At 38.9% G+C, this 22620-nt stretch overlaps 1 protein-coding gene across 1 annotated transcript in view; it reads left to right on the forward strand.

Moving 5' to 3' along the window:
• The window catches only part of LOC103352159 (disintegrin and metalloproteinase domain-containing protein 5), a 114066-nt gene that overhangs the window by 43015 nt on the left and 48431 nt on the right, over window positions 1-22620 (forward strand). Inside the window, exon 11 of the mRNA XM_051832399.3 lies at window positions 4316-4452. Within this exon, the coding sequence (XP_051688359.3) occupies window positions 4316-4452 (137 nt within the window). The remainder of the gene's footprint in view (window positions 1-4315; window positions 4453-22620) is intronic.

A 22620-nucleotide genomic window follows, 5' to 3' on the forward strand; every position in this document is an offset into this window, starting at 1 on the left:
TGTTTATTTCCTCTCTAATTTTTCCCACTAATTTTGAGTTTTATTTGTTTTTATTTTTCTAGATCCCTGAGATGTATTGCTGGATCATTTATTTAATATCTTTCAAATGTCTTGATGTAGGCACTACTTGCTATAAATTTTCCTCCTAACACTGCTTTTGCTGTATCCCATAAGTTTTGTTACATTGTGTTGTCATCTTCATTCAGTGCAGACTGTGGAGTTCTCCCTCAGACAAAACCCATCAGTGGTACATGGGCAAGAAGCAGCTTCCGCTTGCCTTGTTCTAGGAAGATGGCACTTACCCCACTGGTTGCCAGGCACTTTGGTGGAGGAAGTGGAGGTAACAAAGGTACCCTCCCTTCACAGAGCTAAGTAGACTTCCTCCCCACCATACCCTCCCACTTCTACAGGCCAGACTAGAGACATATACTTGGCTGCACGTTCCTCTTGCCTCACTCTGGGAAAATGGTGTCCCCACCAGCCATTGACCAAGGAGTTGCTGGTAGGTTCACGCCAGTTATTGTTTGCTGCTCAATGGAGTCTCTCCTGTTCTGTAGGCTTTCCACTGAAAACTCTCCTACTCTCCCCTGGGAACATGGTCCATACCTTGTTCATCTTGTATCTCCCCATGGTCAAAATCAGTCAGTATTTTCCCTATTTGGCCATCTTGGATTTTCTTACCATATTATTTTTTAAACCACTACATTCCCCACATTCTGTTTTAAGTTAACTATTCTATCATTGCATAACATTTTAAAATGTATTAACCATAATTTTAAATGGTTTGGAAAAAAAAAAGCCGGCACCATGGCTCACTTGGTTAATCCTCCGCCTGCGGCACTGGCACCCAGGGTTCTAGTCCCGGTTGGGGTGCTGGGTACTAGTCAAGGTTGCTCCTCTTCTAGTCCAGCTCTCTGCTGTGGCCTGGGAGGGCAGTGGTGGATGGCCCAAGTGCTTGGGTCCCTGCACCTTCATGGGAGACTGGGAGGAAGTACCCGGCTCCTGGCTTTGGATTGGTGCAGCGCCAGCCATGGCAGCCATTAGGGGAGTGAACCAACAGAAGGAAGACCTTTCTCTCTCTCTCTCTCTCTCTCTCTAACTCTGCCTGGCAAAAAAATAAAAAAAAAAATGGTTTGGGACACTGTGTGATTTTTCAATATATGTGGATATAGAATGTAATGATCAAATCAGAGTAATCAGATTTCCACCACTGACACTATTTTATGAATGGAGCCCTGGAATATCTCTCCTCCACTTGCTCATGGAATATAGTGCAGGTTGTTGTGAGGTTACAGCTTGTAATATCAGGAAGTTATGCCTCCGATGTCTGATTTGGAACCTGTTATTCAAACTCGCTCTATCCACCTCTAACCTGTTAAGCTTCTTAAAGTCACATTTCTGTGTCCATATTTAGTTCCTTTATTTTCCACATGGAAGGGATAGAATGTGGAATTTATCCCTCCTTGTTTCAGTTTTTTGTTCACACACAAAATAGCCTCCAGTTTCATCCATTTTGCTGCAAATGACAGGTTTTAATTCTTTAGTTGTTGTTGAAAAACATTTTATTGTGCATATTCATCTATTCTGTGTATTTTAATTATCCATTCATCTGAAAATAGACATTTTCTGTAATTACATATTTTGGCTGTTGTGAGTAATCAATCAGCATGTTGGAGCGAGGTATATCGTTGATAGAATGACTTCTTGTATTTTGAGTAGTAGAATTTGTGGACCCTACTTACATCGGATAAAAATAATTAAAAAAAAAAACTGCAAAAGGAAACGAAGAAGGGCATTATATATTATTATAAAGGTTGATTCAGCAAGCAGATATAACAATCATAAATATTCATCCAGCACAAGCCTATTGAAATATACAAAGCAAATATTGTTTAGACCTAAAGAGAAGATGGACTCCAATACAATAATATTTGGGGACTTCACTCTCCTCAAAGGGTAAATCATCCAGAGAGAAAATCAATAGGGAATACTAGAGATTAACCACAATAGAGCAAAGGATTCTGATGGACATTTGGAATATTTTGTCAAGCAGCTATATAATATATATTCTACTCATCAGCACATGGAATATTTCCAAGGATGGACCATACATTCAACTACAAATAAAGCCTCAGTAATTTTTAAATGGAAATTATATCAATATCTTAATAGATCACAATGAAAGAAAACCAGAAATAACATTAAGAAAAACAGAAACATTGAAATAGAGCAACAATGCATAGTTGTGGTGATTCACTGAGGAAATTAAAAAAAGAAAGCCAGGATCTGGCATTGAGGCATAGTGGGTTAAGCTGCTGCCTTCAATATTGGTATTTCAGATGGGTGCCAATTGATGTCTCAGTTGGTCCACTTCCAATCCAGCTCCCTGTTAATGTGCTTGAGAAGGCAGGAGAGTATGGCACAAGTGCTTGGGCCTCAACCACCCAGGTAGAAGTTTCTGGCCCCAGCCTTCAGCTCAGCGTAATCCAGTCCATTGCAGTAATTTGGGGAGTGAACCAGCAAATGAAAGACCTCTCTCTCTCTCTTTCCCTTTCTCTCTTTCTGTCTCTCTCCCCCTTCCTCTCTCTCTCTAATTCTTTCAAATATATAAGTACATCTTTTACAAGAAAGGAAATCAAGTTGGAAGGGTCATCTTCTGATCTCAGTCACATGACTAATGGTAAAACTCTGGAAAATTTTTCCCAACCAATCTCAATTACATGGGCCTCTTCACTGGTCTACCTTACCCCATAGCAACTGACTTCCTAAGATAGAAAATCTAATAAGCTACTTATTTCATAACCTATTTAGGAAATGATAACCTTTACTTCTGCTACACCCAATTAATTATAAGCAAGTCAGTGAGCCTACCGACATTAAGTGAAATGGGATTACACAGGACATGGATACCAGGAGGCAAAGATCATTGTGACCCATTTTAGAAGCTGCTGACTCCTAAAGAGCTATAGTATTGATTACTAATGTAAAATATTAACATTTTGTTTAAAATAATGCAAACAAGCAACATAAATGTGGCTTTAAATTGGCTACAATATCTGGTATAGCATTTTATTTACTTTATTTTTTTATTTGACAAGTAGAGTTACAGACAGTGAGATAGAGAGAGTCAGAGAAAAAGGTCTTCCTTCCATTGGTTCACTCCCCAAATGGCCACCACCGCCAGTGCTGCACCAATTGGAAGCCAGGAACCAGGTGCTTCCTCCCAGTCTCCCATGCGGGTGCAGGGGCCCAAGCACTTGGGCCATCTTCCACTGCCCTCCCAGGTCACAACAGAGAGCTGGACTGGAAAAGGAGCAACCCGGACTAGAACCTGGGGCCCATATGGGATGCTAGAGCTGCAGGCGGAGAATTAACCAAGTGTTCCACAGCGCTGGCCCCGGTATAGCATTTTAAAATAAAATTTCTTATATTGACCTATTCATGGCTAATAAATCTAACATTAAAAAGTTTGTATATGGGGCTGGCGCTGTGGTGCGGTGGGTTAATGCCCTGGCCTGAAGCGCTGGCATCCCACATGGGAGCCGGTTCAAGACCCGCTGCTCCACTTCCAATCTAGCTCTCTGATATAGCCTGCGAAAGCAGTAGAATATGACCCAAGTCCTTGGGCCCCTGCACCCGCATGGGAGTCCTGGAAGAAGCCCCTGGCTCCTGGCTTCGGATCAGCGCAGATCCAGCCTTTGTGGCCATCTGGGGAGTGAACCATCGATGGAAGACCTCTCTCTCTGTCTCCCTCTCTCTGTCTCTCTTTGTCTCTCTTTCTCTGCCTCTCCTCTCTCTCTGTAACTCTGACTTTAAAATAAATAAATATTTTAAAAAAAAAGCTTGTATAAAATTCTACAGTGTATCCACATAGGTAGCAAAGATGTGTTAATAATTTTTTAAAGATTTATTTATATTTATTTGAAAAAAAAGGGAGACAGAGAGAGAGAGAGAGAGGGAGGGAGGATTTTACATCCACTGATTCACTCCCCACTTGGTGGCAAAATCAGGAGCCAGGAGCTTCATCCGTGTCTCCCACATGGGTGCAGGACCCAGGGACTTGAGCCATCTTCTACTGCTTCTCCTAGGCACATTAGCAGGGAGCTGGATCACAAGTGGAGCAGCCAGGGTTTGAATCGGTACCCATATAGAATGTCAGCATCACACGTGATGACTTTACTTGCTATACCATAATGCTGTCCCGAGCATTAACAAATTTTCAAAATGTGTTTTGTATGCTAATTTTGATTATAGTCACCATTGCTTTATTTTATAAACTGATCCTTATTTTTATTTTCTTTTTCTTTATATTTAGTATCCAGAGGGTTTCTCATTGGAGTCATATACTGTCATTATTGTGCAGCTGCTTGGCCTTAGTTTGGGATTAAATTATGACAGTGTTGACAGCTGCTATTGTTCAGGAGATGTTTGCACAATGATGCCAACAGCAATGTAAGATAATTTTCTCTGTTAAACGTGAATATGCTTTTTCTATTTTTCCCCTTTTGGTGAGGGAGATATGTGATCAAATCATATGAATTTTGTAATTTTGGTGATTGTAAAATATTTATGTACTGAAAACTGTAAAACATTGGAAGACTCAAATAAAGGGAAAATAGTTCATGCTCATGGATTGAATGAATCAGTATCATAAAAATGTCTGCGGCCGGCGCTGCGGCTCACTAGGCTAATCCTCCGCCTAGCAGCGCCGGCACACCAGGTTCTAGTCCCGGTCGGGGCGCCGGATTCTGTCCCGGTTGCCCCTCATCCAGGCCAGCCCTCTGCTGTGGCCAGGGAGTGCAGTGGAGGATGGCCCAGGTGCTTGGGCCCTGCACCCCATGGGAGACCAGGAAAAGCACCTGGCTCCTGGCTCCTGCCATCGGATCAGCGCGGTGCGCCAGCCACAGCGCGCCAGCCGCGGCGGCCATCGGAGGGTGAACCAATGGCAAAGGAAGACCTTTCTCTCTGTCTCTCTCTCTCTCACTGTCCACTCTGCCTGTCAAAAAAAAAAAAAAATGTCTGCAAAACCCAAAGCAATTTACAGGGTCAATAAATTCGTGTTAAAATTCTAATGTCATTTTTTCACAGAAATTGGAGAAAATCCTAAGATTTGCATTGTTACTTACAAACACTTGGGGAAAATGGAATTAAAGTAAGGTTTATTTTGGTGCCAAAACAAAACAAAATGAAACAAAACAAAACAAAAATCCATACAAATGAACGACTTTCAAAAGTAAATGGAAATGCATGTTATTTAAAAAAAAAAAAACTATGCACAGGTTTCAAAAACTTTTTGCAACAAAATAAATATATCTTTAATTTAATTTGATGAACTTTTTGAAGTACCCTTTGATAGTAATCAGAAAAGCAGGGTACTGGAAGGAAAACAAACATAAAGAAAAATATTAAAAATTTTTCTGTGTTTTTTTGTTGTTGTCTGAGTGATCTTTTTAATTACTGAAATTAAGTGTTGAATTTGCTAATACCACTGTACTATTTTCTATCTCTCCTTTGGCATATATCGGCATTTACTTTATATAATTTGGTGTTCTGATGTGAGTTATGTAAATATTTTAATTGTTACCTACTATTGCTGTATTGATCCTTTAATTTTACACAATGACCTTTTTTATCTCCTTTTAGTTTTTGAGTTAAAATTCATTTTTTCTGATACTCGTATAGGTATCCCTGTTCTTTTTTAGTTTCTCTTTTCAGAGAATACATAGGATGGTTCAATCTATATAGATCTATAAACATGATACATCACATAAGAAGAATGAAGAATAAAAATTCCATGAGCATTCAAATTTAATGTCACAATTTAAAACTCTTAGTTTTTTGTATCCCTTTACAAAATGTTGTAGTTATCATATTTTAAATAGCTTTTCCCTTTAGTCAAAATATTATGAATATGAGTGGATTACACACTACAATAACTATATTGGAGTAGTATAAATTTGTATATTTACTTTTTAAAAAGATTTATTTATTTAAGAGGTAGAGTTATAGACAGAGAGAGAGATTTTCCATCCATTGGTTCACTCCCCAAATGTCTGCAATGGCTGAATCTGGGCCAATCCAAAGGCAGGAACCAGGAACCTCTTCCAAAACTCCGAGGTACTTGGGTCTCCAAAGTACTTGGGCCATCTTTCACTGCTTCCCCAGGCCATTAACAGAAAGCTGGATTTTGAAGGTGAGCAGCCAGGATATGAACCCGTTACCCATATGGGATGCTGGCACTTCAGGCAGAGGTTTAGCCCATGAAGACATGGTGCTGGCCCCTGTATGTTTATATTTTTTTCAATAAAAGTAAACCTTTCTGAGGATTAACTTTTTTATTTTTAAGCATTCTTTTTTTTTAAAGAAACTTTAAAGAAGAACCCAAGAATGATACATCTTTTGTGGGTAATTAGATATAACTATGGCTGATGAGACAAAAGAATATTCTCAACTTAATACACTAAAATGAAGTAAATCTTTGAGAACAAGTTTTACCATTAACTCTCATAATCCAAATCTTTGAGGACAGAGGTCCTGCATGGGAAGTTAGTGCACAGTGACTCCTGTTGTTAATTTAACAATTAACACTCTTTTATATGACTTCACTGCTCACCCAAGGCTCTTGACATGAACTGCCTAGGTTCTGGAAGCCTTTGGAATTCAAAACCTCATTCAGTATTTAGACAAGGCCATAAGCAAAATGATAGTTCTCTCCTCCCTTCAGAAAAAGTACATTCATCTGTTTTTTTTTTTGACAGGCAGAGTGGACAGTGAGAGAGAGACAGAGAGAAAGGTCTTCCTTTTGCCGTTGGTTCACCCTCCAATGGCCGCCGCGGCCGGCGCGCTGCAGCCGGCGCACCGCGCTGATCCGATGGCAGGAGCCAGGAGCCAGGTACTTTTCCTGGTCTCCCATGGGGTGCAGAGTACATTCATCTTTGACCACTTCTTTCCACTGGGTCCTCCACAGAGGTCCTTCATATAGGACACGTTTTGCCACAGTGCCTTGGCTTCCCATGCTTGAAATGCTCTTGTGGACTTTTCAGCCAGAATAGAATACCTCAAGGGCTGATTCTGAGGTCAGAATAGTACTTAAATTCCATGAGTCTGCTGTATGGACTTTTTTCCATGTTGGAGCATTCACTTCTTTTTAATTCTATCTATTATTACCAAACACTTATCCTATTTATATTATCACTTTAACACTTAATCTTATCCATATGCTCACTCTAACACTTAAAATGCTATTTTTACTACCCAGCTTAAGGAGATTTGGTGTCACATGGAAAGTTTTTAAACTGTATACTTAGAAGTAAGTCAGTAGGAGCACATCAGAACTAAACAGTTTTACAGTTATAAACTTAATATATTTCAGTTACAACTTTAGTAACCTGGTTGTTTCCCAATGTGCCTACCCTCCAACCCACACTCCCACAGCCCCTCTTCCTCCCTCACTTATTCCCACTCTTATTTTTTTTCTAAGACCTATTTTCAATTAACTTTATACACAAATGATTATCTCTATATTACGTACAGAGTTCAACAAATAGTATGGAAAAAAAAAAACTGTTCCACAACAGTCAAGACAAGGACCATTTAAAGTCACTGCCTCTTAAAGTGTTCATTTCATTTTCACGGATTCCTTTTAGGTGCTCTAGTTATCACAGGTCACGGAGAACATAAGGTATTTGTCCCCTTGGGACTGGCTTAATTCATTAAGTATGATGTTTTCCAGTTTCATCCATGTTGTTGCAAATGACTGGGTTTATTTTTCTTTTCTTTTGTTTTTTAACTTTTATTTAATGAATGTAAATTTCCAAAGTACGGCTTATGGATTACAATGGCTTCCCCCCCATACTGTCCCTCCCACCCACAACCCTCCCCTTTCCCACTCCCTCTCCCCTTCCATTCACATTAAGATTCATTTTCGATTATCTTAATATACAGAAGATCAGCTTAGCATACATTAAGTAAGGATTTCAACGGTTTGCTCCCACACAGAAACATAAAGTGAAAAATAATAGATGATTTTTTTAAATGATGATGAAATCAGATCAGACCTATTGTCATGTTTAATCCCAGTGAGAGTCAAGTTGGGAATTGATAATTTCTTTTTTTTTTTACAGAAGATCAGTTTAGTATGCATTAAGTAAAGATTTCAACAGTTTGCACCCCCATAGAAACACAAAGTGAAATATAATGTTTGAGTACTCATTATAGCATTAAATCTCAATGTACAGCACATTAAGGACAGAGATCCTACATGAGGAGTAAGTGCACAGTGACTCCTGTTGTTGACTTTACCAATTGACACTCCTGTCTATGGCATCAGTAATCTCCCTATGCTCCAGTCATGAGTTTCCAAGGCTATGGAAGCCCTCTGAGTTCTCCGACTCTTATCTTGTTTAGACAAGGTCATAGTCAAAGTGGAGGTTCTCTCCTCCCTTCAGAGAAAGGTACCTCCTTCTTTGATGACCTGTTCTTTGCACTGGGATCTCACTCACAGAGATCTTTTTGCCAGACTGTCTTGGCTTTCCATGCCTGAAATACTCTCATGGGCTTTTCAGCCAGATCCAAATGCCTTTAGGGCTGATTCTGAGGCCAGAGTGCTGTTTAGGACATCCGCCATTCTATGAGTCTGCTGAGTATCTCACTTCCCATGTTGGATCACTCTCCCCTTTATTTATTCTATCAGTTAGTGTTAGCAGGAACTAGACTTGCTTATGTGCTCCCTTTGACTCTTAGTCCTTTCATTATGATCAATTGTGAACTGAAATTGATCACTTGGAATAGTGAGATGGCATTGGTACATGCCACCTTGATGGGATTGAATTGGAATCCCCTGGTATGTTTCTAACTCTACCATTTGGGGCAAGTCAGCTTGAGCATGTCCCAAATTATACATCTCTTCCCTCTCTTATTCCCACTCTTATGTTTAACAGGGATCACATTTCAGTTGATTTTCAACACTTAAGAATAACTGCGTGATAATTACAGAATTAAACCAGTCATATTAAGTAGAACAGACAAAAAAAATACTAAGAGGGATAATGTATTAAGTTGTTCATTAACAGTCAGGGCTATGCTGATCAAGTCACCGTTTCCCATAATGTCCGTTTCACTTCAGGAGGTTTCCTTTTTGGTGTTCAGTCAGTTGTCACCGATCAGGGAGAACATATGGCATTTGTCCCTTTGGGACTGGCTTATTTCACTCAGCATGATGTGTTCCAGATTCCTCCATTTTGTTGCAAATGACTAGATTTCGATGTTTCTTACTGCGGTATAGTATTCTAAAGAGTATATATCCCATAATTTCTTTATCCAGTTTACCGTTGATGGGCATTTAGGTTGGTTCCAGGTCTTGGCTATTGTGAATTGTGCTGCGATAAACATTAGGGTGCAGACCGCTTTTTTGTTTGCCAATTTAAATTCCTTGGGTAAATTCCAAGGAATGAGATGGCTGGGTCGAATGGCAGGGTTATATTCAGGTTTCTGAGGAATCTCCAGACTGACTTCCATAGTGGCTTGACCAGTTTGCATTCCCACCAACAGTGGGTTAGTGTCCCTTTTTCCCCACATCCTCGCCAGCATCTGTTGTTGGTAGATTTCTGTATGTGAGCCATTCTAACTGGGGTGAGGTGAAACCTCATGGTGGTTTTGATTTGCATTTCCCTGATTGCTAGTGACCTTGAACATTTTTTCATGTGTCGGTTGGCCATTTGGATTTCCTCTTTTGAAAAATGTGTATTGAGGTCCTTGGCCCATCTCTTAAGTGGGTTCTTTGTTTTGTTTTTGTGGAATTTCTAGATCTCTTTGTAGAGTCTGGTTATTAACCCTTTATCTGTTGCATAGTTTGCAAATAATTTTTCCCATTCTGTCGGTTGTCTCTTCACTTTCCTGACTGTTTGTTTTGCAGTACAGAAACTTCTCAATTTGATGCAATCCCAATAGTTGATTTTGGCTTTGACTGCCTGTGCCTCCTGGGTCTTTTCCAGAAATTCTTTGCCTGTGCCAATATCTTGCAGGGTTTCTCCAATGTTCTCTAATAATTTAATGGTGTCAGGACGTAGATTTAGGTCTTTAATCCACGTTGAGTGGATTTTTGTGTAAGGTGTAAGGTAGGGGTCTTGCTTCATGATTCTGCACGTGGAAATCCAGTTTTCCCAGCATCATTTATTGAATAGACTGTCCTTGCTCCAGGAATTGGTTTTAGATCCTTGATCAAATATAAGTTGGCTGTAGATGTTTGGGTTGATTTTTGGTGTTTCTGTTCTGTTCCATTGGTCTGTCCATCTGTTTCTGTACCAGTACCATGCTGTTTTGATTACAACTGCCCTGTAGTATGACCTGAAATCTGGTATTGCGATGCCTCCGGCTTTGTTTTTGTTGTACAAGATTGCTTTAGCTATTCGAGGTCTCTTGTGCCTCCATATGAATTTCAGCATCATTTTTTCTAGATCTGAGAAGAATGTCTTTGGTATCTTGATTGGGATTACATTGAATCTATAAATTGCTTTTGGGAGAATGGACATTTTGATGATGTTGATTCTTCCAATCCATGAGCATGGAAGATTTTTCCATTTCTTGGTATCCTCTTCTATTTCGTTCTTTAAGGTTTTGTTATTTTTATCGTAGAGATCCTTAACGTCCTTGGTTAAGTTTATTCCAAGGTATTTGATTGTTTTTGTAGCTATTGTGAATGGGATGATTGATCTTAGCAGTTCTTTCTCAGTCATGGCCTTGCTTGTGTATACAAAGGCTGTTGATTTTTGTGCATTGATTTTATATCCTGCCACTTTGCCAAACTCTTCTATGAGTTCCAATAGTCTCTTAGTAGAGTTCTTTGGATCCTCTAAGTAAAGAATCATATCGTCTGCAAAGAGGGATAGTTTGACTTCTTCCTTCTCAATTTGTATTCCTTTGATTTCTTTTTCTTGTCTGATGGCTCTGGCTAAAACTTCCAGAACTATGTTAAATAGCAGTGGTGAGAGTGGGCATCCCTGCCTGGTGCCAGATTTCAGTGGAAATGCTTCCAACTTTTCCCCATTCAATAGGATGCTGGCTGTGGGTTTTTTATAAATTCCTTTGATTATATTGATGAATGTTCCTTCTATACCCAATTTGCTTAGAGTTTTCATCATGAAAGCGTGTTGAATTTTATTGAATGCTTTCTCTGCATCAATTGAGATAATCATATGGTTTTTCTTTTGCAGTCTGTTAATGTGGGAAGTCACATTGATTGATTTGCGAATGTTGAACCATCCCTGCATACCAGGGATGAATCCCACTTGGTCTGGGTGGATGAGTTTTCTGATGTGTTGTTGTACTCTATTGGCCAGAATTTTATTGAGGATTTTTGCGTCTATGTTCCTCAGGGATATTGGTCTATAATTTTCTTTCAGTGCTGCATGTTTCTCTGGCTTAGGGATTAAGGTGATGCTGGCTTCATAGAAAGAATTTGGGAGGATTCCCTCTTTTTCGATTGTTCTGAATAGTTTGAGAAGAAATGGGATTAGTTCTTCTTTAAATGTCTGGTAGAATTCAGCAGTGAATCCATCTGGTCCTGGGCTTTTCTTTGTTGGGAGGGCCTTTATTATGGTTTCAATTTCTGTTTCAGTTATGGGTCTATTTAGGTTTTCTATGTCTTCCTGGTTCAATATTGGTAGATTGCATGTGTCCAGGAATCTATCCATTTCTGATAGATTTTCCTGTTAGCTGGCATACAGGTCCTTGTAGTAATTTCTGATGATTCTTTTTATTTCTGTGGTGTCTGTTGTTACGTTTCCTTTTTCATCTCTGATTTTATTGATTTGGGTCTTTTCTCTTCTTTTTTTAGTTAGTTGGGCCAATGGGGTGTCAATTTTGTTTATTTTTTCAAAAAACCAGCTTCTCGCTTGGCTGATTTTTTGTAGTGTTTTTTTGGATTCAATCCTGTTGATTTCTTCTCTGGTTTTAATTATTTCTCTTCTCCTACTAGATTTGGGTTTGGTTTGCTGCAGTGTTTCTAGGTCCTTGAGATGCGCTGAAAGCTCATTTATTTGGTACCTTTCCAATTTCTTGATATAGGCACCTATTGCTATATATTTGCCTCTCAATACTGCTTTTGCTGTATCCCATAAGTTTTGATATGTTGTGTTGTTATCCTCATTTACTTCCAGAAAGTTTTTGATTTCTCTTTTGATTTCTTGAATGACCCAGTGTTCATTCAGGAGCATGTTGTTCAGTCTCCATGTGTTTGCATACTTTCTAGGGATTCCTGAGTTGCTAATTTCCAGCTTCATTCCGCTGTGGTCTGAGAAGCTGCATGGTATGATTCTAATTCTTTTAAATTTGTTGAGACTTGCTTTATGACCTAGTATGTGATCCATCCTAGAGAAGGTTCCATGCACTGCTGAGAAGAATGTGAAGTCTGTAGATGTAGGGTTGAAAGTTCTGTAGATATCTGTTAGATCCATTTGGGCAATAGTGTCAATTAAATCTGCTGTTTCCTTGTTGATCTTCTGTCCGGATGATCTGTCTGTTTCTGAGAGTGGAGTATTGAAGTCCCCCAGTACCACTGTATTGGAATCTAAGTCTCCCTTTAAGTCCCGTAACATATCTTTTAAATAGACTGGTGCCCTGTAATTAGGTGCATATACATTTATAATAGTTACATCTTCCTGTTGAATTGAACCCTTAATCATTATATAGTGTCCCTCTTTGTTTCTTTTAACAGTTTTTGTATTAAAGTTTATTTTCTCTGATATTGATATGGCTACACCTGCTTTTTTTTGGTTTCTGTTGGCATGGAATATCTTTTTCCAACCTTTCACTTTCAGTCTGCATGCCTCTTTGTTAGAGAGATGTGTTTCTTGTAGGCAACAAATAGTTGGGTTGTCTTCTTTGAGCCAATCAGCCAATCGGTGTCTTTTAACTGAAGAATTAAGACCATTAATGTTTAATGTGACTATTGATATGTAGTGACTTTGCCCTGCCGTTTTCCCGGAGATATTTTCTAGTATATGCTTTGAGCTTCCCATGCTCTTTTACTGGTAGGCGTTCTTCCTTTCCCTTCTTTCATATTGATGGCCGTGTTTCTGTGTTTCTGAGTGTAGCACATCTTTAAGTATCTTTTGCAGGGCCGGACGAGTGGCCACAAAGTCTTCCAATTTCTGTTTGCTATGAAAGGTCTTTATTTCACCTTCATTCACAAATGAGAGCTCAGCAGGATATAATATTCTGGGCTGGCAATTTTTCTCTCTTAGCACCTGTGCTATGTCTCGCCATTCCCTCCTAGCCTGTAGTGTTTCTGATGAGAAGTCTGCTGTGAGTCTGATTGGAGATCCTCTGAGAGTAATCTGAAGTTTCTCTCTTGCACATTTTAGGATCTTTTCTTTATGTTTCACTTTGGTAAGTTTAATTACCACGTGTCGTGGTGAGGATCTCTTTTGGTCATGTTTATTGGGGGTTCTATGAGCTTTCTGTACTACGATGTCCTTCTCCAAACCTGGAAAGTTCTCTGCTAGTATCTCACTAAAAAGGCCTTCTAATCCTTTCTCTCTCTCCATGCCTTCAGGAACTCCTAGAACTCGAATGTTGGTTTTTTTTTTAATAGTATCCTGTAGATTCCCAACAATATTTTTTAGATTTCTAACTTCCTCTTCTTTTCTTTGCTTTGATTGTATGTTTTCCTGTGCTCTATCTTCTAAGTCCGATATTCTCTCTTCTGCTTCACCCATTCTGTTTTTAAGGCTTTCTAATGTGTTTGTCATTTGATCTATTGAGCTCTTCATTTCATTTTGATTTCTCTTCACTATCACACTTTCCTTTCTACTAGTTTCTGCGTTTCATTTTTTTTTAAACTTTTATTTAATGCATATAATTTTCCAAAGTACGACTTATGGATTACAATGGCTTCCCCCGCATACCATCCCTCCCACCCACAACCCTCCCCTTTCCCACTCCCTCTCCCCTTCCATTCACATCATGATTCATTTTCGATTGTCTTAATATACAGAAGATCAGCTTAGTATACATTAAGTATGGATTTCAACAGTTTGCTCCCACACAGAAACATAAAGTGAAAAATAATAGATGATTTTTTTAAATGATGATGAAATCAGAGCAGACCTATTGTCATGTTTAATCCCAGTGAGAGTCAAGTTGGGAATTGATAATTTCTTTTTTTTTTTCTTTTTCTTTTTTTTTTTTTTACAGAGGATCAGTTTAGTATGTATTAAGTAAGGATTTCAACAGTTTGCACCCCCATAGAAACACAAAGTGAAATATATTGTTTGAGTACTCGTTATAGCATTAAATCTCAATGTACAGCACATTAAGGATAGAGATCCTACATGAGGAGTAAGTGCACAGTGACTCCTGTTGTTGACTTTACCAATTGACACTCCTGTCTATGGCATCAGTAATCTCCCTATGCTCCAGTCATGAGTTTCCAAGGCTATGGAAGCCCTCTGAGTTCTCCGACTCTTATCTTGTTTAGACAAGGTCATAGTCAAAGTGGAGGTTCTGCGTTTCATTTTGATTCTTCCTTAAAGTTTCATTTTCACAAGAGAGATTTTCAATCCTGTCCAATAAGGATTTCTGTAGTTCAAGGATTTGCTTTTGAAAACTTCTAAATGTTCTTATCATAAATTTTTTTAAATCCATATCTTGCATTTCTTCTATTTCATCATCTTCATAATCTTGGTTTGGGGTGTTTTGTTTATTTGGAGGCATCATAGTGTCATCGTTGATCTTGTTCCCTCAATTTCTGTGTTTGTTGCTTGGCATAGTTAATTCTTCTTTCGTCACTGTGCGTTTTTTTTTTTTTTTATACTGTGTCCGTGTTAAGTGGACTGCCTGCTGTTGGAGGAGCCTTGGAGGCTTGAGATGGGTGTGGCCTGAGAGCTCTCCTTGGTTCTTCCTGGTTAAGGGTGTGCAAAGGTGACACCCTCAGGTTATGCGTGGTAAATCTCTCTCTATTTATTTATTTATTTATTTATTTATTTATTTTATTCAGGTGGTAAGTAGTACCGCACGGCACGGCTTTGCAGAATTGATGGTATTTAGCTTCCAGTCTCTGACTTCTACCCAAAGAGTCTGTGTAGGCTCCTCTGGACTCCCACTGGGTTGCCTAGGCTTCTGAATTGTAGTGACTCAGTTCCTTAGCTCTCCCCTGTTGATATGTAATTCCAGAGAGGGGGCCTACTCTTTGTCTCTTGCGAATTCTTCAAGCCTTGCACCCTTGCAACCTTTGCAAGGTTAGGGGAAAGAGAAACCCCCAAGCTTTTTTTTTTTTCTTCTTTCCGGTAGTGAGTTTGCTGCACTTTCCGGCCCCCCTCTAGATTCTGACCCCCGTTTCCCCGCCAATGTCTTGGGTTATTGAGCTCACCTCCCCTTCCAGCGCCAATGTGTGGACTCGGAGCCCTGGATGTCGCAACTCTCCCCGCTGTTGTCTGTGTGACATGCACTCCCCTTCCTGCACTGGCACGCAGACCCTGCAGCTTCCGCGGCACCTGCGGCTCCCGCGGCTCCTGTGGCTCGGCTTCCGCGTGGTGGGTGACCTTGTTCTCCCAGTAGGTCCTCCGATTCACAGCCACTCGATCCAGAAGAGTTTCCTCTGCAATATTTTCCTGGTTCTTTTTTCTGAGGCTACCGTAATTCCCCTTTTATTAAACTAAATTTTCCCGGACTATCGGTGTGCGCCCTCACTATTCCGCCATCTTGGCTTCGCCTGGGTTTCATTTTTTTTTTAACCACTGAGTAGTATTCAATGGTATACATATCCCATAATTTTCTTATCCAGTTTTCAGTTGATGGGAATTTGGGTTGATTCCATGTCTTAGCTATTGTGAATTGAGCTGCAATAAACATGGGGATACAGATAACACTTTCATATGCTGATATCATTTCTTTTGGGTAAATTCCCAGGAATGGTATAACTGGGTCATATATATGGTAGGTCAATATTCAGCATTCTGAGGTATCTCCATAGTGTCTTCAATAGTGACTTTACCAGGTTGTATTCCCACCAACAGTGGATTAGAGTACATTTCTTTCCCACATTCTTGCCAGCATTTGTTGTTTGTTGATTTCTGTATGAAAGTCATTCTAACTGGAGTGAGATGAAATTTCATTGTGATTTTGATTTGCATTTCCCTGATAACTAATGATCCTGAGGATTTTTTCATGTGTCTGTTGGCCACTTGGATTTCCTCTTTTGAAAAATATCTGTTGAGGTCATTTGCTCATTTCTTAACTTGGTTGTTTTGTTGTTGAATTTCTTCAACTTATATATTCTGATTATTTATCCTTTATCATTTGCATGGTTTACAAGTAATTTCTTCCATTTTATTGGTTGCCTCTTCACTTTGATGAGTGTTTCTTTTGCAGTACAGAAACCTCTCAATTTGATTTAATCCCATTTATCAAATTTGGCTTTGTCTGTACCTCTGCAGCCTTTTCCAAGAACTCTTTTCCTATATCAATGTCTTGCAGGGTTTCCCCAATGTTCTTTGATAATTTGATGACATTGGGTCACAGATTAAGATCTTTAATCCATTTTAAGTGGATTTTGTGTAAGCTTTAAGGTAGAGAGAGGTCTTGCTTCGTACTTCTGCATGTGGAAATCCAGTTATCCCTGCACCATTTGTTGAAGATACTGTCCTTGCTCCAGGGATTGATTTTGGCTTCCTTATCAAAGATAAGTTGGTTATCTATGCTTGGATTGAATTCTAGCGTTTCTATTGTATTCCATTGGTCTATCCATCTGTTTTAACAGTACCAGGCTGTATTGATGATAACTGCCTTCTAGTATGTATTAAAATCTGGTTTTGTGATGCCTCCAGCCTTGTTTTTGTTCTATAAGATTGCTTTAGCTATTCGGGGTCTCCTGTGTTTCCATATGAATTTCAGCATCATTTTTTTCTATATATGAAATATATAGAAATATATAGAAATATATTGGCATTTTGATTGGTATTGCATTGAATCTGTAAATTGCTTTTAGTATGGACATTGATGATATTTATTCTTCCAATCCATGAACATGGAAGATTTTTTCCATTTTTTGGTAGCTCTGTCTATTTCTTTAATGCTTTCTAATTCTCATCATGGAGATCGTTGACACACTTGGTTAAATTTACTCCAAGGTATTTGATTTTTTTGGTAGCTATTGTGAATACAGTTGATCTTAGAAGTTCTTTCTCAGTCATGGCTTTGTCTGTGTATACAAAGGCTATTGATTTCTGCATCTTGATTTTATATCCTGCTAACTTTACCAAACTCTTCTATGAGTTCCAGTAGTCTCTTTGTGGATTCTTTTCGATCCCCTATATATAGAATCATGTCATCTGCAAATAGGAATAGTTTGACTTCCTCCTTCCCAATTTGAATCCCCTGGATTTCTTTTTTCTTGGCTAATGGCTCTGGCTAAAACTTCCAGGACTATATTGAATAGTAGTGGTGAGAGTGAGCATCCTTTTTCTGGTTCTGGATCTCAGTGGGGATGTTTCCTGCTATTCTCTATTCAATAGGATGCTGGTTATTGGTTTGTCATAAATTGCCTTGATTGTGTTGAGGAATGTTCCTTCTGTACCCAACTTGCTTAGAGGTTTCATCATGAACGGGTGTTGTATTTTATCAAATGCTTTCTCTGCATCTATTGAGATAATCATACAATTTTTGTTCTCAGTTTGTTAACATGAGGTATCCCAGTGATTGATTTTAAAATGTTGAACTATCCCTGCATACCAGGGATAAACCCCATGTGGTATATATAGGTGAACCAGGTGAATGATATTTCTGATGTGTTTTTGGAAGTGATTTGCTATATTTTGTTGGGGATTTTTGCATTTATGTTCATCAGGGAAATTGGTCTGTTTTTCTCTTTCTCTATTATATCTTTTTCATGTTTAGAAATTAAAATGATGCTGACGTCATAGAAAGAATTTGGAACGACCCCCTCCCTTTCAATTGTTTTGAAAACCTTGAGAAGAATTGGAGTTAGTTCTTTAAATGTCTGGTAGAATTCAGCAATGAAGCCATCCGGTCCTGGGCTTTTTGTTTTTTTTTCCCTTGGGAGGATCTTTATTACTAATTCAATTGCTGTCTTAATTATGGATCTTTTAGGTCTTCTGTGGCTTCGTGGCTCAATTTATTTAGCTTTTATTGTCCAGGAATCTATTCATTTCTTCTAGGTTTCCCAGTTTGTTGGCATACTACTCTTTGTAGTAATTTTATTAATTTTGGTCTTTTCCTTCCTTTTTTGGTTAGTTGGGGGCAACAGTGGGTCAATTTTGTTTATTTTTCAAAGAATATTCTCTTCATTTTGCTATACTTTTGTTTCTTTTTTTGGTTTTAAGTTTTTTTATTCTCTAATTTTAATTATTTCTTTCTCCTCTTAGTTTTGGGCTTGGTTTGCTGTTGTTTTTCTAGGTCTTTGAGATGCATTGAGAGATAATTTATTTGCTGCCTTTCAAATTTCTTGATGCAGACACCAATTGCTGTAAATTTCCCTCTTAACAATAGTTTTGCTGTATACCATAAGTCTTGATATGTTGTCAAATTTATTTGTTTCCAGAAATTTTTTGATTTTTTTTTTGATTTCTTCAATGACTCACTGTTCATTCAGGAGTATGTTGTCAGTCTCCTTGTATTTGCATATGTTCTAGAGATTCCAGAGTTGTTGATTTCCAAGTTCATTCGATTATAGTCAGAGAAGATGCATGGTTTAATTTCACTTTTTTTTTTAATTTGCTGAAACTTGCTTTATGGCCTTGCTTGTGGTCAATCCTAGAGAAAATTTCATACACAAGTGAGGAGAATATGTATTCCATGGCTGTAGGATAGAAAGTTCTGTAGATATCTCTTTCATCCATTTGGTCTATAGTGCTGCTTACCTCTGTTGTTTCCTTGCTGATTTTCTGCCTGGTTCATCTGTCCATTGCTGAAAGTGGGGTGTTGAAGTCCCCCATTACTATTGTATTGGAGTTTATGTCTCCCTTTAGATACATTAACATTTCTTTTAAATACCCAGGTGCCCTGTAATTGGGTGCACAAACATTGATTATAGTGACATCTTACTGTTGAATCAATCTCTCAGTCATTACAAAATGCCCTTCTTTGTCTTTTTTTTTAACAGTTTTTATGTTAGTCTATTTTTTCTGATATTAGGATAGCTACCCCAGCTCTTTTTTGTTTGTTTGTTTCTATTAGCATGGAATATCTTTTTCCATCCTTTTTCTTTCAGTCTGAAAGTAACATTCTTTGTGAGATTTGTTTCTTGTAGGCAGCAAATAGATGGGTTTTGTTTTTTAATCCATTCAGCCAGTCTGTATCTTTAACTGGAGAGTTGAAGCCATGTATATTCAAGGTGACTATAGATAGGTAACGACTTTGCCCTGATATTTTCCCCTAAATATTCCTATTTTTTATTTGGATTTCCTTTGTAACTTTTTCTGGGCAATTTTCTTCATTTACCTTCTTTCATAGTGATGACCATGTTTCTGTGTTTCCGTGTGTAGCACATTCTTAAGCATCTTTTTAAAGTCTAGATGGAATAATAAACAGAGCACCCTGGCCACACCCAGCACACATCTCTTGGTGTTCACTGAAGGTGCAGACATCCCACTAAGCCACAGAAACACAGATACAGATAAATTCTTTCAATTTCTGTTTATTATGGAAGGTCTTTATTTAACTGTCATTCATAAATGAGAGCTTTACTGGGTACAATGTTTTAGGTTTACAGTTTTTTCTCTCAAAACTTGGAATATATCACACCATTGTCTTATCTTGTGAGGTTTATAATGAGAAGTGAGTATAATTGGAGATCCTCTGAAAGTAATCTGGCATTTCTCTTGTGTAAATTTTAAAATCTTTTCTTTATATTTTACTGTAGAGAGTTTGACTACACTATGTCATGGTGAAAATTTTTCCTGGTCATGTCTATTAAGAGTTTTATGTTCTTTCTGTACTTGGTTGTCCCCGTCTTTCTCCAAATTAGGGAAGTTTTCTGTTACTGTTTCACTAAAATGTCCTTCTAATCCTTTCCCTCTTTCCACGCCTCAGGAACTTTAGTACCTGTATGTTGGGTCATTTGATAGTAGCCTGTAGATCTCCAACAGTGTTTTTTAGATTTCTAATTTCTTCTTGTTTTTGGTCTGACTGTAAAATTTCCAGAGATTTGTTTTCTATCTCGAATATTCTTTATTCTAACTCACCCACTAGTTCTGTTGTTGAGACTTTCCACTGCATTATTTACTTGATCTATTGAGTTCTTCATTTCTAGTATTTCATTTTGATTTAATGGGAGAAATTTTCACTCACATCATATATTGTTTTCTTTAGTTTGTGAATTTGCTTCTGATTGCTTTTGAGTTATCTGATGAATAGCTTTTTGAATTCCAATTCTGGCATTTCCTCAATCTCTTAGTCTTCACAGTCTAATATTGAAATGTTGTATGTTCCTTTGGGAGGCTCATAGTGTCTTCCTTATTCTTATTTCTAGAATTTTTGCCTTTATTTTTTGGTGCTGTAGAATTTTTCTTTGTCTGATGGGTTTTCCATATCTGTGTTTCTGTGGCTTAGTGGGATGTCTACACCTTCAGTGAACACTAAGAGATGTGTGCTGGGTATGGTCAGGGTGCTCTATTTATTATTCCAACATGAGGCAAATATCCAGGGTAAGACCCCAGTTGGGCATGGTAGCTCTCCTCTGATTAACTGGATGGAGAGAAATGGTCATCTCAGTTGATGTGACCAACTCTTTTCTTCCCAGCAAAGGAACACCCAGATTAGTTATTCCCCAGTGTGCTCAGCACTCGTCCACACCGTTTTATGAACTGCACATTTGATCTGTGGAGTCTTTTCTGTGAGCATGGTTCCCTCTGCTGTGAGCTGCTATAGGCAATTGAGGAGCTCGGGGAGTGTGGGGAGGCATTCTGTGGTTGCCCGGTACCTAGCCACACTCTGCCTCCTCTTATGCAGTCACTGTTTTCTCAGACTCAGCACCCAGGGCTCTCTGGGTTGTGGTGTGTCAGTCTGGCCTTTCCTCCCCACTAGCTAACCCATCTACAGGGAAACTAAGTTGATTCCGGAGTCACTGTCTGTGTGTGGTCTTCCCAACCAGATTTGGTGTAGGTGGGGAAGGTGGGTTTTCCTCTCTGGCTAGATCTGTGTTCCTAGGCACACAAAGTACCCACCCATTGCAGCTGGGCTCACTGCTCAGTTGTGCTGTGCAGGTAGCAGAGTCCAGCAGGTGGCACTTCTCCTCATAGGGGTGGCTCCCCCTCCTTTTTGTTGTCAGGCCACCTGCACTGTCCAACTGGTGCAATGGAGGCCCTGTTGCTCGGCTTCCTCTGAATTGTGTGGCCCTTGCCACAGGAGTTGGGGCAGCTGCCACCTGCCTGTGTCCAAAAATGGTGTCAGCTTCCCCGCACCCGGTGCAGATCTCCACTGTAGTGGAGAGGTGGGGAGGGAAAGAGACGCCACGCCCCCCCTCCCCCCGCCCCCGCCAGCCTCTGGGTGCTTGGTTGCCTGCTATTGTTGGGATTCCATGACATAACTCTGAAAGCAGTTCACCGAGCTCTCTCTCCTATTGTAGCAGCTATTTATTTAGATGGGATTTACATTGTATTAAATTACATTGTATCAGTGAGAGTCCCTTCTCACCTGGCTTGCTGAGGCAGATGTCCTCCTCGCTGGATCCAAGTCTTCTGTTGTGTATTTGCTCTCTCAGCATGGGTCTGGACTGCCTCCACTGCTCTGGCAGCTTCTCCCACCATAGCTCTCCCTCCCGCAGCTTTATCCTGAGAGTGCACTCTCTCCTTGTTTAAGTATTAATTTTGCCCCACATAAATCAGACCATCCTGGGACCCTCACTGCTTACTTTCTAAATTACTTTTAATGCTACATTTTGTAACTTCAAATCTGTTATTGTTACATGTTGGTGTTCATTTCTTTCCCTTTGGGAACTGACTTTAACATTTCTTGGAGGATAGGTCTTTGCATGATGAATCCTCTTTTTTTTTGGTCTGGAAAAATCTTCATTACACCTTCAAATCTGAAGGATATTTTTCATGGTTAAAGTTTCTTTTTTTAACTTCAGTACTCTGAATATTTTCTCTCACTCCCTTCTGTTCTGCAGTGTTTCTCTTGAGAAGTCTGATGTTATGTACTTTGGGTGATTTTTTTTCTTCTATTGCTTTCAAAATCCTCTCTCTGTTCTTAGCATTTCAGAGTGTTATTATAATATGTCATAGAGTAATCATTTTGTGTTAACTCAGTTTGATGACCTTAGGTAAATTGATTCTTCACAAAGATTCCAAGAACACATAATGATAAAAAGACGGTCTGCACAATAAAGTGTGCTTGAAAAATGGCATATATATATGCAGAAGTATTTAACTGAACCCTCCTCTCAAAATGAATGAAAAACTTAAATATATACACATGAAACTGTGGAGCTACTAGAAGAAAACCTAGGAGAAAAAACTCCATAATTCTGTGTTAGAGTTCCAATGCACAAGCATCAAAATAAAATCTACCCAGCAGAAAAGGTAAAATAATGGAATAAAAAGGCAACCCACACATTGGGATAAAATATTTACATATTGTCCATGTGATATTTTATTGATTTTTTAT

This window comes from Oryctolagus cuniculus, chromosome 2, assembly GCF_051225735.1.
Source record: "Oryctolagus cuniculus isolate XC-2025 breed Fujian yellow rabbit chromosome 2, ASM5122573v1, whole genome shotgun sequence".
NCBI lineage: Eukaryota > Metazoa > Chordata > Mammalia > Lagomorpha > Leporidae > Oryctolagus > Oryctolagus cuniculus.